Below are 15,536 nucleotides of genomic sequence, written 5' to 3'. Positions count from 1 at the left end.
CTCTCCTTGGCAGTCACTTGTTGATCCTTCGTCTCCTTTCTAGACCCCTGGCTACTTTATACAGGCCTCTCTCTGGTTTTAGTCTGTTAGCTCAGTATTCTGAGATAGCCAGATGCAAAATAATGAAATAACTAAAGCCCTGGAACTAAGAATTTGGGGCTGTAACGACCTTTATTTTTAAGTAAAAAAAAAAAAAACAGTTTTCTTTGGAGGTACTGAGAAAGAAGGAGGAGAGGATAAGTAACACACTGAAGAGAGAAGGTGGCTTCTCTCAAAGCTGAGTGGAAGAGCCTTGGTACACAATCATGAAGGTCAGAAAGTCCATATCTCAAGTGGGGAGACACAGGAAGTATGTGCTTGGTTATCATACACTCAGGCAACACTTATACCACTTACACTGGCTTAGCTGACCAAGATCAATAGTGCAATCATTCATTCAGCAGGTATGCTTGGTATGTACACTGTAAAACATGAAGCATGGACTGGAGGCTGTGGCCACAAGGTTAGAGAAAAGTGGTCTTGCTCTCTATGTAAGGCGTAGCTTCTTTTTGGGGTGGAGTCACACCCAGCAGTAATCAGGGGTTACTCCTGGTTCTGCACTCAGAAATCACTCCTGGCAGGCTCAAGGGACCATATGGGATGCCGGGGATTGAACCTGGGTCAGTCCCAGGTCCCCTGCATGCGAGGCAAACATCCTACTCCTATACTATTGCTCCTGCCCCAAGCTTCTTAAACTTATGACTATTTTTGCCTGAGAAATGCAACATGGGAGAGAGCTGCAAGATATATTTAGATTTGTCTATATATTTGATTCTGAATTAATTTTTGGTCCATTCGTATAGCTCTTACTGTTGACAAAGTTTTCATGATCACTACATTCAGTTACGTAATCCCAACTGGGATTGCAATTTACAGCTTAACAAGCAAGGATCTGGGGCACAGAAAGACAAGTTCATCATCACTGCACAGTATGATCGATCATCATGACCAGCTCAGGAGCTGAAGGAGGGAGGGGACCACTCTTCTTGGCTAAGCTTCATAAGGTGCCTGAAAATTAATCCAATCTAGAAAAAAAAATGACAGCTATGGCATTTGATCCCCCTAACAAAGCTGAAGCAGGTACAAACTGAATGCTGATATTCATTTTTCAGTAAAGGCAACAAAGCCCAAAACTCAGCCTGTAGGGAGTGACTTCTGCTTTTCCAAGTAATTTTCTGTTTTAGACATGGCATGAAGACATAGCTTTTAATTAAGTATCCTATTATCTGTAGGCCATCATAGACATTCTTTTATGGATGATGGTTATTATTTGGGCCATATCTAGTAATGCTCAGGTGTTACTCTTAACTCTGCACTCAGAAACTACTCCTGGACAGCTCGGGTTATCATATGGGATGCCTATGTTCAAACCTGAGTGGGCACCATGCTTTGCAAATGCCATACCCACTGTGCTATCATTTGGGCCACCATACCAGGTATTCTTTATGTATCAGACCCTGTGTTAGGCATTTCTGTCCATAAACAGATTGAATCATGCAGTCTGCTCACTATAAGATGGGGTGCCATATTTAAATAATGACCCCTGAGAAAGTAAGGTTGTAAGGTCAGTCAACAGAAAGAAATTTCAAAGACAAATGGAAATATAACTGACTTTCAAGAGTATGGGTAGACGAAAATACTGTGTGAGGAATATCCAATGGAGGGTCTAATGAACACTCAGAGCTCTTTGCAACCCAATAGCCACCAAGCACTACAGGGTTAGGATTCATTTACTACATATTTCACTGTTGCAGTTGATCCTTCCAGAAGTACCCCAAAGTAGAAACTGAGACTCAGTGGTTTGACTTCTCAGTTTTCTAAGATCACTGAATATTTAAGGGAAGCAAGATGTGAACCCAATTCAGGGTACTCCAGAACTTGTGCCCTATTCTAGCCACTATCTTCCCAGAGTCTCTAAATCTGACAAAAAAAAAAAAAAAAAAAAAAAGAAAAAGAAAAAATGACTCATCTTAAAGAACTCTGTAGTGCTCCTATCTGCCTTCTGAGAATGATGTAAAAATGGCCAGAGTGGAAGAACTTTGGGAGTATGAGAGAAAGAGAAAATTCAGAATGTGGGCCAAAGGGAAAGAACCAAACCCCCTCTCTCAACCCCTCTCTGATCCCAAGGAGACATAATAAAGTACACAATTCTTTCTGTTTAGGTATAAATAATAACTGTCCTTCAGTGCAGCCAGTGGGATAGGATTTTTGCTGCAGAATATATGAAAAGAGGGAAAGATTTTAGTCATCAGAAATTATAAGGAATCAGAATAGCTGCAGATAATTATCAGACCTAAAATCTCATCAGCGGAAACGTAAGAGCCAAAAGTAGGAAGTAAATATCCCATTTTGCCCCATCTGGGCACTTTATCTTGAAAAAACAAAGAAGTCATGGAAACCTGGGTGTAAATATCTGACAAGCTAGACTCTTCATCAGGAGACTGTGACAAGGATGGTGAAGTGTCGGAACAATGGCAGGTGAGACAAGGAAAAGACATTGGAATTATTTATTTAGGCTAATTCTGTAAGTTAGAGGCCACCTTTCTTTCTGCTGTCAAATATGCCAAGAGCTGCTTTGGAGACAGAAAATCAGATTCGCTTCTTAGTGTGCAGACATGGAAGTCCCGAGGAAGAGATTTAAAAAACAAATTTTTTTTATTGAGACCATTGTGAATTACAAGTCTTTCACGGTTGTATTTCATGCACATGATGACAGTGAGTTAGGTAGGGCCATTCCCACCAACAGTGTTGACTTCCCCTCTGCCACTCTTCCCAGCATGCCTACGATACCTCCACCCTTAGCCCCCTAAACAGCTAGTGTAACGGGTCCTTTTCTGTTTAGCTTGTTTTACTTTGGGTCTCTTGATTCTATTGTCATTGACGTTTGTTTGGGTATATAGATCTAATCATTTTTTATCTTGACTCAATGTTCCTGAAACTACATGGCTCCTGAGATCCATCTCCCTTTCCCCCCTCCTTTCTCAATTTGTAGAAAGACATAGAAATGTGAGGCAGAACAAAATGATTCAACTTCTAAGATTCTATAAAAATGGTAGGAGCCCCTATCTAGAAGATATAAATACAATTAAAAGAAGAAAAAAGGAGGAGCAGATGTAGCAAGTTATTTCTTTTTTGCATAGATGCAGTAAACATTGGGGGAACTTATAATGGAAATTCCCTTGGCCTAAGAGATACAGGGTGTCTCCACCCTTGAAGCATACTGTCAGGAGACTGACTACAGGCTCTGGACATGTTAGTTGTCAAACCAACCCCAAGGTCTAGAGAAGAGATTTTTAACCGGATTATTAGTTAAACTTCAAACATGGATGTCTATCATAAACTTGAAAAAAGCTTGGCTAAGTAATAAGAAAACCATCCAGGGAGGAAATTAAGTGATGCATATAGACAACACAACTTAGACTAACATCATTTAGACATTAATTCCAAAACTGGGAAGATATTCCAAGGGTTGAGGTGCATATCTGGCTTGTAAGAACTTGGGTTCAACAAAAGAGGCATCTTTGGTGAGTAGGCCTGAGCATTACTGGACCCCTGAAGCTCTAGTATCCCCTGGACTCTTTAAGCACTGCTTGGGAGACCCTCTTCCAATTAAAAATATAATTTCAAGAAATCTTTGATGTTCACTTGTTTTTCCCCTCATGGCTATTAAATAAGCAAAGACAAGGAACACTGATCATGCAACAGGAAGTTGCCCCAAAAGATACATCACCCCAAAAACCAGCTTCTGTGTCTGTCCCAACTCCCCAAAACCTCCCCTGAAGACTCACCTTTCTTCTCAAAATCTCCTTTCTCTTCCCCTGGCCGGCCCAAGCTGTCCAACGTGTGAGTGATCTGACTGCCAAACTCATCCTCACGAGACACGTGGTTGGCCCGCCGGGGAGGCTCATCATCCTCTTCATAGTCATAGTCATCCAGGATGGGGGTCTCTCGGATAGGCACCCCGATGACAGAATTGTGTGCCTGCAGCCTAGAGGCGCGAAAGCTTTCTCGGGCTTGGGGACCCAGCAGGACCGAGGGGATATAGTGGATTTCATGAGTGGCTTCTGTACTGGCACTCTTCTGCGGGATGCGACGTCTCTTCTGCCAGCGTCGCTGGGCATACAGTGCCACCGTGAATACCAGAAGAAGGAGCAGGAGTGCGATGAGACCTCCCTGGAGCAAGAGGAAAGGAGGACAAGTGCATGAGTCTGCTACTCTATGGGTTGCGGTGCCAACTTAGCCCAATTTTCAGCTCTTATAACTTGTAGACCAGGGAGATGGCATACAGGCCTCTCCTGCTGCTATAACAAGAAGTCTTCAGTTTAAACCTCAACATTTTAGCATCACATCTCCTGAGTAAAGCATTATCTGTCCAGTCTGATACCTAATTATTGCCAGGACTTGATCCTAAGCCCCTCAAGCATTGTTTGGAAAGCCCCTTATCCAACATGATAATAAATCTCACAAAGCTCCAGGAATTTGACTTTGAAGACTTTGAAGGGTTGAGGTGAGTGAAGACTTTGAAGCCACCAGAAAATGCTATTCCCAAAGCTAATTTTCTCATCACCAAATTTCAGCATTGGGTAATCCTCTGGACATCTCTGAGCTTTGACTCTATATGTCTGAGGTTGTATACAAATTCTTAACTCTACATTGAGCTAGCTGAATGAACCCTACGTCCTATTACCAGACTCTGTCAGAAATTTTTGTTCATTTGTTTGTTTGGGGGCCACAGCTGTGGTACTGGCTCTGCTCAGAAGTTGCTCCTGGCAGCCTTGGGGTGCCTGGAATTAGTCCAGGTCTGTTCTGGGTCAACCTCATGAAAGGCAAACTTCCTACCATTGGGGCATCTCTTTGGCCCTACTCTGTCAGTTTTGACTCATTTCTAGGATAGGTCCACTGAGGGCACAACGAAGAGACTTTCTTCTAACTCAAGCTGTGGCAGACAGTCTAGTGCATTTTTGAGTCAAACATGCTGCATCATCTCAGAAATGCTCATCATCTTTTAAGTCTTTGCAACCAGAGTTCTAGACAAAGTAGGTGTCTAGTTAAGTTGTTGTGAAATGGATGAACAAGTGAAGAAAATGGGTATTTTTAGGGCTCCTTTAATCAGAAGTTTACGGCAAACTGAAGTTGATTTTTCTTTAATACACCCTACCAGTAAATATTTGATTGAGTCTGCATACCATACATTGAATTGAAATGGGCTAAAGTGTTTAGGAACACATCTTCCATGATTCATGAGCTGCAGGAGAAATCCCACTCTGCAAGCTCTTTAAGGATATGGGTATAGTATTTACAAAACATGTCAATATTCCCCACACCTGCCAAAAGCTGGTGGAAGGTTTATATTCTTCTTGCACCCTTTTATTCATTTTGTGCCCCCCCAAACCCTCCAAAAACAGGGGAGCCTCCAACAGTTAACTTGATTATATATGCATATACATACATATATTCATGTATATATACATATATGAATACATGTATGTAAATATATAACATTTATATAAAATTTATAAATATATAAATATACATGTAAATGTATGTACATATACATATATAAATGTATATATATTATATATAGCCATTTGGTCCTTTACCACATAGATAGTTTCTGAAAAATGATTTTGAGGCAATTTCATCATAGTATGAATGTCACTGCATGCTATTGCACCAACCCAGATGGACTAGCCTATGATACTCAGGCTTTAGGAAATAGTCATGTATGTGTTTTTTGTTGATCGAAAGGATAGTGCACTATAATGGGACATCCAAGGCCACTTTTCTGAGTCCCTGCTATGTAATTTGCCCTAGAGTTGGAAAAGATCATCACTGTACATGGGGAGTTGGGAGCAAAGCAATCAAAAGAAACGGCACCTCAGATGAATAACAGTGCAAGCTCTGAGCCTCAGTATTGGCGGGCTTATTTGGTTCATTTCTGTGTTTTAGCTCTAAGGTCTACAGTCTTTCAACCACACCCCTGGGGTGTATTGCGCTTTCCTTGATAATAATTTCATTGAAGGCCAAGGATGGTTTCTCAGCACTGCCTGAATGCTGAGTGATGATGACACGTGTTAGCTCTGAATACCTCTCATGGGGGGTGGGGGGAGGTAGAAAAGGGGATCAGCTGTTCAGATGCCTGTTTAAGCCAAGTTTAGTATTCAGTGAAAGGACTCGGCTCCCTGCTGAATACACTGCTACTGAAAAACAATCCCATTCTCTTTGTAAGGCCCTCAGCTGCCGGAGCTAAATCCATCACCTCTACAGGGGAGAAGTGGGAGGGTAAGAGGGCTAAGAGGTGGCCAGGTATTGCAGGTATGACTGATCACCCTGCCTTGGCTTTGGCAGTAAGTTACTGCAGCATCGCAGGGAGGTTTCTCCAGCTGTCAGAATGGAAGAATGAGCATGCAGATCCAAGAAAGCCATCACTGTGTGTAGTATGGAAATACACATAGGTATTTGGGCATCTAGAACTCAAGAAAAATCAAGACCTGTGTCCCTCAATGAACATGCAATAGTTACCACTTGTTTGAGAATCTATTTGTGACTTTTTTTTTTGGTTTTTGAGTCACACCCGGTGATCTCAGGGGTTATTTCTGGCTCTGCACTCAGAAATTGCTCCTGACAGGCTCAGGGGACTGTATGGGATGCTGGGATTCGAACCACCCTCCGTCCTGGATCTGCCACATGGAAGGCAAATGCCCTGTCTCTGTGATATCTCTCTGGCCCTATTTGTGTCTTTTTGCATTGGATAGAAAAAGGAAGGAAAGAAAAGTAAGTGAGAAATAGTAAGAAGCAACAAATAGAAGGAGTGAGTAAAGGGAAAAAATAAAGCACTAGCAGAGAGTAAAAACATGGCAGACCCTCTCCTTCTTATTAACTGAATGTTACTTCAGTTCATCTTCTAGACAATTAAGCACAATAGGGATTGTAGAGATTGTGCTGTAAATGAAATGAGGTATAGATGATTCGGAGACAGTGAGTGACCTTGCCTAAAATTAAGCATGCATTTGAATCCGACATAGGTCCTTCAGACACACAAGGTCAAGCTTTGGCAGAACCCTGATCTGAACAGTTTTTCACTACATGGCATTGGCTATTTCAGAGTCAGGTTATGCTGGCAGATTCAAGGGAGGAGAGGAAAACATTGAGAGATAAATAGAAGGCACAAGAAAGGGTGGCCCTTACCGGGGAAGAGAGAACCATTTTCAATTCCAAGGATCCAGGGAACACTTCTTAAGTCTGTATTTTCAGAGAAAACTTAATTTGGGTTCATTGATGCCCATGAGAAAATCTCCTAAGTATTGTATTTTTTTGGTAACACCCCCCCAAAAAAAAAAAATGAGAGAAAATGTCTGTGCATCTTATGGAGTGAATGCTGCCTGCATGGAGCTTGGGGTTCCCAGAAAACTAGAAGAGTACTCAAAACTTAAATGCTCTCCATTTGTTAATGATAGTCATAATGATTCTTAATGTCATGTTGACTGCTGTTCATTGAACATGGTTGACATATTATTCTGTTATAGTTTATTAAATATTTTAGTACACCATTTGCTTTAGAATATTTTTTCTTGCTTTCCTCATCTAAATGTGTGTCTTATGGTCATGTGCATCTTATAGAGGAAAAATATGGTATTCTTCTGCCTTTGCTTTTCAGTGGCCACACTTCTTCAACCCACTCTGTGCTGACCCCCACCTGGGATAGACCTGGCCTACTCTAATCATTCAGCTAAATCTCTACCTTTCCCTGGAGTTAGATACTAAATTCATATTTCTAGTATATGCTCCATTACTAAGTCTTCCAATGGACCCTCCATGTATGTCCCTTTCAATAGATTAGGTAAGCGGCTAGAGATATAGCACAGAAGATAAGGTGCTTGCTTTGCACACAGTCATCCCAAATTTGATCCTGGTATCCCATACGGTCCTTGAATCCCACCAAGAGTTATATTTGAAAATAGAACCTAGTAAAGGGCACAAAAATTTTTTTCCACACCCAATGATGCTCAGGGGTTACTCCTGACTATGTACTCAGAAATCGCTCCTGGCTTGGGGGACAATATGAGACACCAGGGGATGGAACTGTGGTTCATCCTAGGCTAGCGCATGCAAGGTAGACACCCTACAGCTTGTGCCATTGCTCTGGCCCCACACAAAATTATTTTTAATTCATTATATTTGGAAGAACTTGGCACAAAATGAAAATAAGGACAAAACCTCGAGTGCAGGGCCGGGCGGTGGCGCTGGAGGTAAGGTGCCTGCCTTGCCTGCGCTAGCCTAGGACGGACCGCGGTTCGATCCCCCGGCGTCCCATTTGGTCCCCCAAGAAGCCAGGAGCAACTTCTGAGCGCATAGCCAGGAGTAACCCCTGAGCGTCACAGGGTGTGGCCCAAAAACCAAAAAAAAAAAAAAAAAAAAAAAAACCTCGAGTGCAGGAATAAAGACCCAAATCAATGAACAGAATGCAATATCTTGTACACATAAAGCCCAGAGTTCAATCCCCAGCACAAAAATTGATGGCTCTTAAATACTTCTATAAAAAGTCCATGGGAAGGGTAAGAGAGATAATACAGCAGATAGGGTGCTTATGTTGCCTGGAGCTGACCCAGGTTTAATCCCCAGCATCACATATGGACACCTAAACACTGAAGGGAGTAATACCTGAGGACAAAGCCAGTAGTAATTCTGGAGCATCATGTAACCCAAAACCAAAAATGAATAAATAAAACCACGTGTGCCTGTGAATTTTATACTTTATGTTTTGGGACCACACCCAGTGGCACTGGGGAGTTGCTCCTGGCTCTACACTCAGAAATCATTTCTAGCAGGCTCAGGGGACCATATGAGAAGCCAGGGGTTAAACCCATGTCTGTCCTGGGTTGGCCTCATGCAAGGTAAATGCCCTACCACTGTGGTATAACTCCAGCCCCAAGCTAAGAACTCTTAAAATAAAGAACATATCTCTCTGAATCAAAATTTTTTCACCTATAAAATTGGGCCCTAACGCCTTAGAGCAGAGGTTAAGATATCAACTCATAAATGCAGACAGATGTACCCATGGCCTGAGATGTAGTAGGCCTTTGATCATCCATGATGGCCCCAGGGCTAGGCAATCAAATAACAACAGCACAAAATGAAAGGTACTGGCCTGGACACAGCAACTTCATAGAAATGTAAGACCTGCTCTGTCCTCAGGCCACATTCTGTCCAAAGGAAGCTGTAGAATAAGTCAATAGAAATGGTGTTCTGAGCCTGTCCTTCCAGTCCTCATCTCTATGGTCTCTGAGCATCATTACAATAATGTCCTTTATTTTGCTTAATGCAGCTCACCACAAAGAACAGTTAGAAAAATAACTACAGTGAGAACTATCATAACAATGTCAATGAGTGAGGGAAGTAGAAAGCCTGTCTCACAAATACAATCAGGGTTGGGGGAGGAGGGTGGTGGGGACAATGGTGACGGGAATGCTGCACTGGTAAGGGGGTGTTCTTTTTATGACCGCACTCCAACTAAAATCATGTTTGTAATCATGATGCTTAAATAAAGGTATTATTTAAAAAAAAGATATGGTGTTCTGCATCTACCTGGGCCAGATAAGGAGCAGCCCTTGCATCATTGTGCCCATTCATTGCACTGAAGTTCCTGCATTTTGCTGCGCTGACATTCAGTGACTTCTGCATCGCCATTAGTGCTTGTGACAAACCCATTTGCATCTTGCCAGATTACAGTGACCCATGAGTTACTGTGAGGGTTCGTGACAGCCCATGATTTGCCGCATCCCTGCATCATCACTGTGCAACTTTGAGGTAGTTGCCCATATCACCCATCACAGCTATGGCACCTATGATTACAGATCTGCAGCCCCAGGGGCCGGAGCGATGGCACAGCGGTAGGGCGTTTGCCTTGCACACAGCTGACCCAGGATGGACCATGGTTCGATTCCCCAGCATCTCATATGGTCCCCCAAGCCAGGAGCGATTTCTGTGTGCATAGACAGGAATAACCCTTGAACATCAGCAGTGTGGCCCCAAAACAAGACAAAACAAAACAAAGAAAACAGATTGGAAGCCCCAATTCTTGATAGCCTTCCTTCACCTCAATGAGAAAACACACAGAAAGAGGTCTGCACTGAAAGTGAGTGAGCAGAGATAGAGTGGACAGTCCTGGATTCTATGTCAAAGGTGGCACAGGCCCTAGGAAGAAAGAAAAAGCTGCAAGCTGATAGCCTGGGACAGAATAAGAAAGTGATGAAGGAGAAAAATATGCATTTTTTGAAATCAAGTGTAGAAGAGGCTAAGACTTGAGGGGTTGCAAGCTACAACCAAGTTGGCCTCTGGGATGACCCAATGCTAAATCCTATTTGAACTATTTTCACTCTAGGGTGGTCCAAGACAAACAAGGTTGTAGAAGTGGCGACAGGTTCCAGAAATAAAAATGCCAATCTGTTAGGGAGGGGATTCAGTTTTGTGAGAATAAATGCAAGCAGTAGAATATAATGAATAGCTGAATGATTTGGTTTACTTTCTTCTTATGGGTCTGATGATTTTTTGAAGCTGTCAGCTTAGTAAGAGGAAGAAATGAGAGAAGGTATATTTATTCACATCTCTTCCAGGATGTTCTCTATTAGACGTCTCTTTGGAGCAAAATCAGTCTGTCCTGGCTCCAGGGATGATAATGAGTCCCTGACTGCCTGGAGAAGGCAGACAAGGGTGAAGGTAGGTAAAGCTAAAGCTAAGGGTAGAGATAAAGATAAATGATAGGAAAACTGGTAGTTATGAATGAGAGGATGATTGTGGTATTTTATTTCACTGGGCTGAAAAAGACTTAATTGGGAAATAGGTAGATTGCTTCCAATATGAAGGATTATGCCAATGAATAACAAGATCATAAAATATTTGGATAAATGTGCTGGTACAACAGGCCAACCAAGCAACTACTTCTTTCTAAGCCTCTCCTCTCTCCTGTGCCAACAACACCTTCCAAACGCTTTCCTGATTGATTCAATATTCTTCCTCTCAACGTCCTGCATATTCTTTCCCAGATACTCACAGGATTGAAGTGTGACTCGTACTGAGATCCTTCACCTTCATCATGAGGTGCCATATTTCTTTTCTGCTCTCAGTACCATACAAGTCCACACTCCAACCTCTTCCTGGGGCCATGAGGAAAGACTGGCACTTGCTCAAAGTTTTATGCTTAGAAACATTGGCTGCTGCCACTCAGAGTCCAGAGAGCATCCCCTACTTTCATCTCACACCCTAAAGACCATCTGAATAATATGAAGCCCCCAAAATGTCCACTCAGAATGTACAGTACTTTGACATAGTCTCTACCATTATAATTGGTCTTTATGAGATCACACTAATTTGGGAGGTCCTAGATTCAATGAGTAGTTTACTTAGAACTGGACATACACACACATGAATGACTACTAGAAGAAAGGCAGCAACTAGAGTGCTGCAACTCCATGTCAAGGAACACCAAGATGTCCCAGCAACCACCAGAAATTGCTGAGAGGCAGGAAACAGTTACCCCCCTACACCAAGCATACAGAATGGGCAACTTCTACTGAAATAGGATTTCTGGCCTCTAAAACCATAATAAACTATATTTATAATGCTAAACTCATTCTAACCCTCAATTTGTCCCTATTTGTCACAATTTGTTATAATAACCTTAGGAAACCAAAGTACAGTTGATCTCTAAAATTTGCAGAGGAGTTAAGGACTTCAACTCTTATGTCATTAAAAAACCTGAGTATAAATTTTAACTCCCTAAATACTTAAAGAGTATTCTCTTGATATCTTCAAGGAAATGATTTTAGGAGGCCCCCTCCTGCCTAAATGGATACTTATATCCACATATGTTCAGATCTCTCAGAGTCAGCCCTCAGCATCTTTGAGTTCTATACTCAAGAACCCAACCAACCAGCATCCACAGTTATATAAATTCATGAATGTGGAAGCTACTTAGACACTCAAGTGATTCAGCTCTAGGTGTGTTATTAGAATCAACTATACTTCTCTTTATCTTTTCATCTTAATACCTTCTCAGTTTGAAGATCACTTTCTCCAGGATATTCTTTCCTCTACTGGTGTGGTCAGGACTCATCTCTTTCCTCACCATCCCTATCATCAGGTGGCAGGACTATAATCTGGTCATCCCGTTGTCCATAATCCCCTTTCTACATTTACTCCTCCCATCCACACATTCTGAGATAAAATGCTGTCCCAGAGACCAGGCACAGCCAACCCAGAAGAAAACAATCTTCGCCAGGCTCACTGGAGAAATATGAATATGAATTCTACAGTCTTTGCAACAGCTTTGACCCCAGCTTCCCAGAGCACTTTCCACACAGGCCCATTTTGCTACTCTGTCTTTGTCCCAGAGTGACTGCCTCCAGCGGGTTTGCTTACACATAAAACATCAAACACTGAAAAATAGAGAAAGATGAAAAATAAAAAGCACCCCCAATCACCCCACTGAGAGAACCCTGTGAGAAGTCAAACTTAGAACTCCATTCAGCCTGGCCTCATTTTCATCTATTTTTCATGCTAAAATACCCAGGCACAGGAAAAAGAGCCAGAGAAAAGGAAGAAAGGGATAATGTGAGAAATGCTTTCTTTGACAATGTGTCATTCGGAAACTGATTATTTCTGTCTCCAGCCTTTTTAATATTCCCTCACAACGGCCAAGCCGCAAGGGGATTTGGTATTCTAAGACTGGATTTATAATACTCTGTTCAGCAGTGATAAGAACATGGGCCTTTAATCCTCAGAGCTGTGAACATGCATATTCTTCCAAGTAATGTCCCTCTCTTCTCTTCATTGCTGTCTGGTCTCAACCACTAACCCCAGGGTGACTGAGGACTAGTGACTCAATGGATGCTCCCTTGGTCATTTTCCAAGTGACAGAGCTCAAAAAGTGAGGGCTGGATTCCGGGCCCTCTGGACTTTAACTTCTGTTTCAATTCTAGTCTAATTAGAAAAAAAAGTCCAGTCCCTTGTTGCAGAGAAGAAAACTTCAAGAATTTCTATTCTTGACTTCAATTTCTTGATTTGACCAAGATCACTAAATTTTCTAAAATGATTTTGGAGTCAGAAAATGCAATTAAGGGGCCAGAGCGGGGGCGCAAGTGGTAAGTCATTTTCCTTGCACATGATTAACCTAGGTTGAACTGCGATTAGATCCCCTGGTGTCCCATATGGTCCCCCAAACCAGGAGCAATTTCTGAGCACATAGCCAGGAGGAACCCCTGAGCTTCACCAGGTGTGGCCCATGCCCCCAAATGCAATTAGTACTTCACAAAACTTGAATAAAACAAGTAAATCCTGACCATGTGATCTAAGCTCAATTCCCACCAGAAACACCCCCCCCAACACTTTATTTTTTTACAGCTCTAGGCAGTCCTACATCCAAATAGGACTTGTTCACAATGCAATCAATTTAGCACATCCTAGATGTTGATAATTCATTATCAATCAGACCACCTAATCTCCAAATATAAGGGTCTGCAAACAAATTTGAAAAATAAATAAAACTACCTTCTCTTTGATGGTACAAACTATGATGATGATTGGAAGAAAAGATGGGTGAAATGTGAAGAGGAAAAAAGCAGGCAAGAAGCCTCCAATACAATTCTATCCATTTTATGCATGCTTTGGAGATACTTTGCCCAATGTGTTTGTTTCATTCTTCCTAACTATCCAGGCCTTCTACAGAGTAGGCACAGAGCAATGTATTCAACCATGGGAATTCATTGCTTCTAGTATGTCTTGAAATGTTGTCTAAGCCCTTTGCACTGCCTGAAACTCTGGCCTGAGACAACCCCTTCCCCCACATATCTGATCAATTCCCAGTCAATCTTCATAGCTTACATCAGTGCAATCTCTTTTGGTGAACTTTGATGGAAGCTTCTTTCTCCAGACTGAACCAGAAGAAAATTAGTCAACCATGAAATCCCCAGGTTGTATATACTGACCCTTCTTAAGGAGACTTAGCAAATTCTACATTTATGCAATTATTGATATGTAAGAAAATTGTCCCCTGAATAATACACATTTTAAGCAGGTAAGTCCATTTAAATATATATTTTCTCAAAAATCTATGCCATAAAACTTCTGGTATGAATTGATCCAGTTCCAGTAGAGTGTTGTGCATATATATTCTCTTCCTTATGATTTCCATAGTAACCTCTAGCATAGTATTCCTTATAAATAAGCCACAATTTCTAAACACTTTGCAAATAAAGTATTCTCTAGAATATTGAGTTTTTGGACCAAGACTTGGGGGGATCATATGCATTGTCAGGGATTGAACCTGAGTCATCTGTATGAAAGGGAAGTATTGTACCTGCTATACTATGTCTTCAGCCCCTTTAACATATTTTGTTGTACAAATATATAGTACATGAAAAGCTAGAGATAACATTCTCACCTTGTACAATGAGAATTTTGGTTCAATATCCAGTACCATATATGATTCCCCTAAGTACTTCCCAGAGTGATCCCTGAGAGCAGAAATCCCTGAGAGTAAATTCTAAGTATTATGGGGTAGACCCAACCCCCTATCCCAAGCCCTAAAGAAGTCTGAAGTTTTATTATACTTATATTAGCAATAGAATAATGGATTTTGTGTTATTAGCGAGGATTCTGTTCAACCAGACTATTAGTATTTAAGTTGAGGGTGGAGTCAAAAGTTATACACTGAAGCTGGGTCTTTTTCATCATGCTGTAGCTCAATGATAAATCAATAAAAATATAATGCTATTGTTAAAAAAATGAATGGAGAATAATTGCAAGGAAAGACAATTGCAATGAAGTTTGTTATAAAATATTTTTAAATCTATGTGGCACAGTAATCTATGTGCTTCTAAGAAATTCATCATTACTTTGAATACTGTGGTATTTAAGGAATGCAGCTTCATCCTTCTAGACATGGCTATGCCTTACTCTATCTGTGCTTTCTTTCAGTTATATATAACATGGCAACTATCAGCAGCAGGGATAATGTCTATCATAATTTTCAGGTAGTGAGAGCTATAAATGCTATGTTGAAATAACTGCAACCATTGTAATATGTCAGAAATGTGTCAGTAATGTGTCAAATCACATGCACAAAATTACACATAAAATTTCCAAGTATGCGTGTGGTGGCTCAGTGGCCCTAATCCCCACATTGTTCTTGGCCGACTATGCTTAGTTCCTCTCTTTGTTAGCTTGTTAGACACACTGCAGATGAAAAAGTGGAGGTTCAGCAGATAACCTTGTTTAAGATAGCATGAAGCAGTCCAGAGAAGAGTGATGGCCTTCCCACATGGGGAAGTTTCCATTAAATCACTGACCAACCAGCATATCCTCTAAACCATAATCAAGTCAGGAATGTAAGATGAGAATATAATTCAGAACCATATTGGAAAATATGAGAATTCTATAGACATTATAAACCCAGGTTTATTTTTATTTATTTATTTATTTTTTTTTTTGGTTTTTGGGTC

At 41.3% G+C, this 15,536-nt stretch overlaps 1 protein-coding gene across 3 annotated transcripts in view; it reads right to left on the bottom strand.

Annotated features, from left to right (window-relative positions):
- Positions 1 to 15,536, bottom strand: part of ASTN2 (astrotactin 2) — a 1,116,661-nt gene that overhangs the window by 856,758 nt on the left and 244,367 nt on the right. For all 3 annotated transcript variants that reach the window (XM_049774120.1, XM_049774121.1, XM_049774122.1), the window contains exon 3: positions 3,828 to 4,212. In XM_049774120.1, coding sequence (XP_049630077.1) covers positions 3,828 to 4,212 — 385 coding nt within the window. The remainder of the gene's footprint in view (positions 1 to 3,827; positions 4,213 to 15,536) is intronic.

Source organism: Suncus etruscus, chromosome 5 (assembly GCF_024139225.1).
Source record: "Suncus etruscus isolate mSunEtr1 chromosome 5, mSunEtr1.pri.cur, whole genome shotgun sequence".
NCBI lineage: Eukaryota > Metazoa > Chordata > Mammalia > Eulipotyphla > Soricidae > Suncus > Suncus etruscus.
This window is presented reverse-complemented; position numbering and strand designations above follow the sequence as displayed.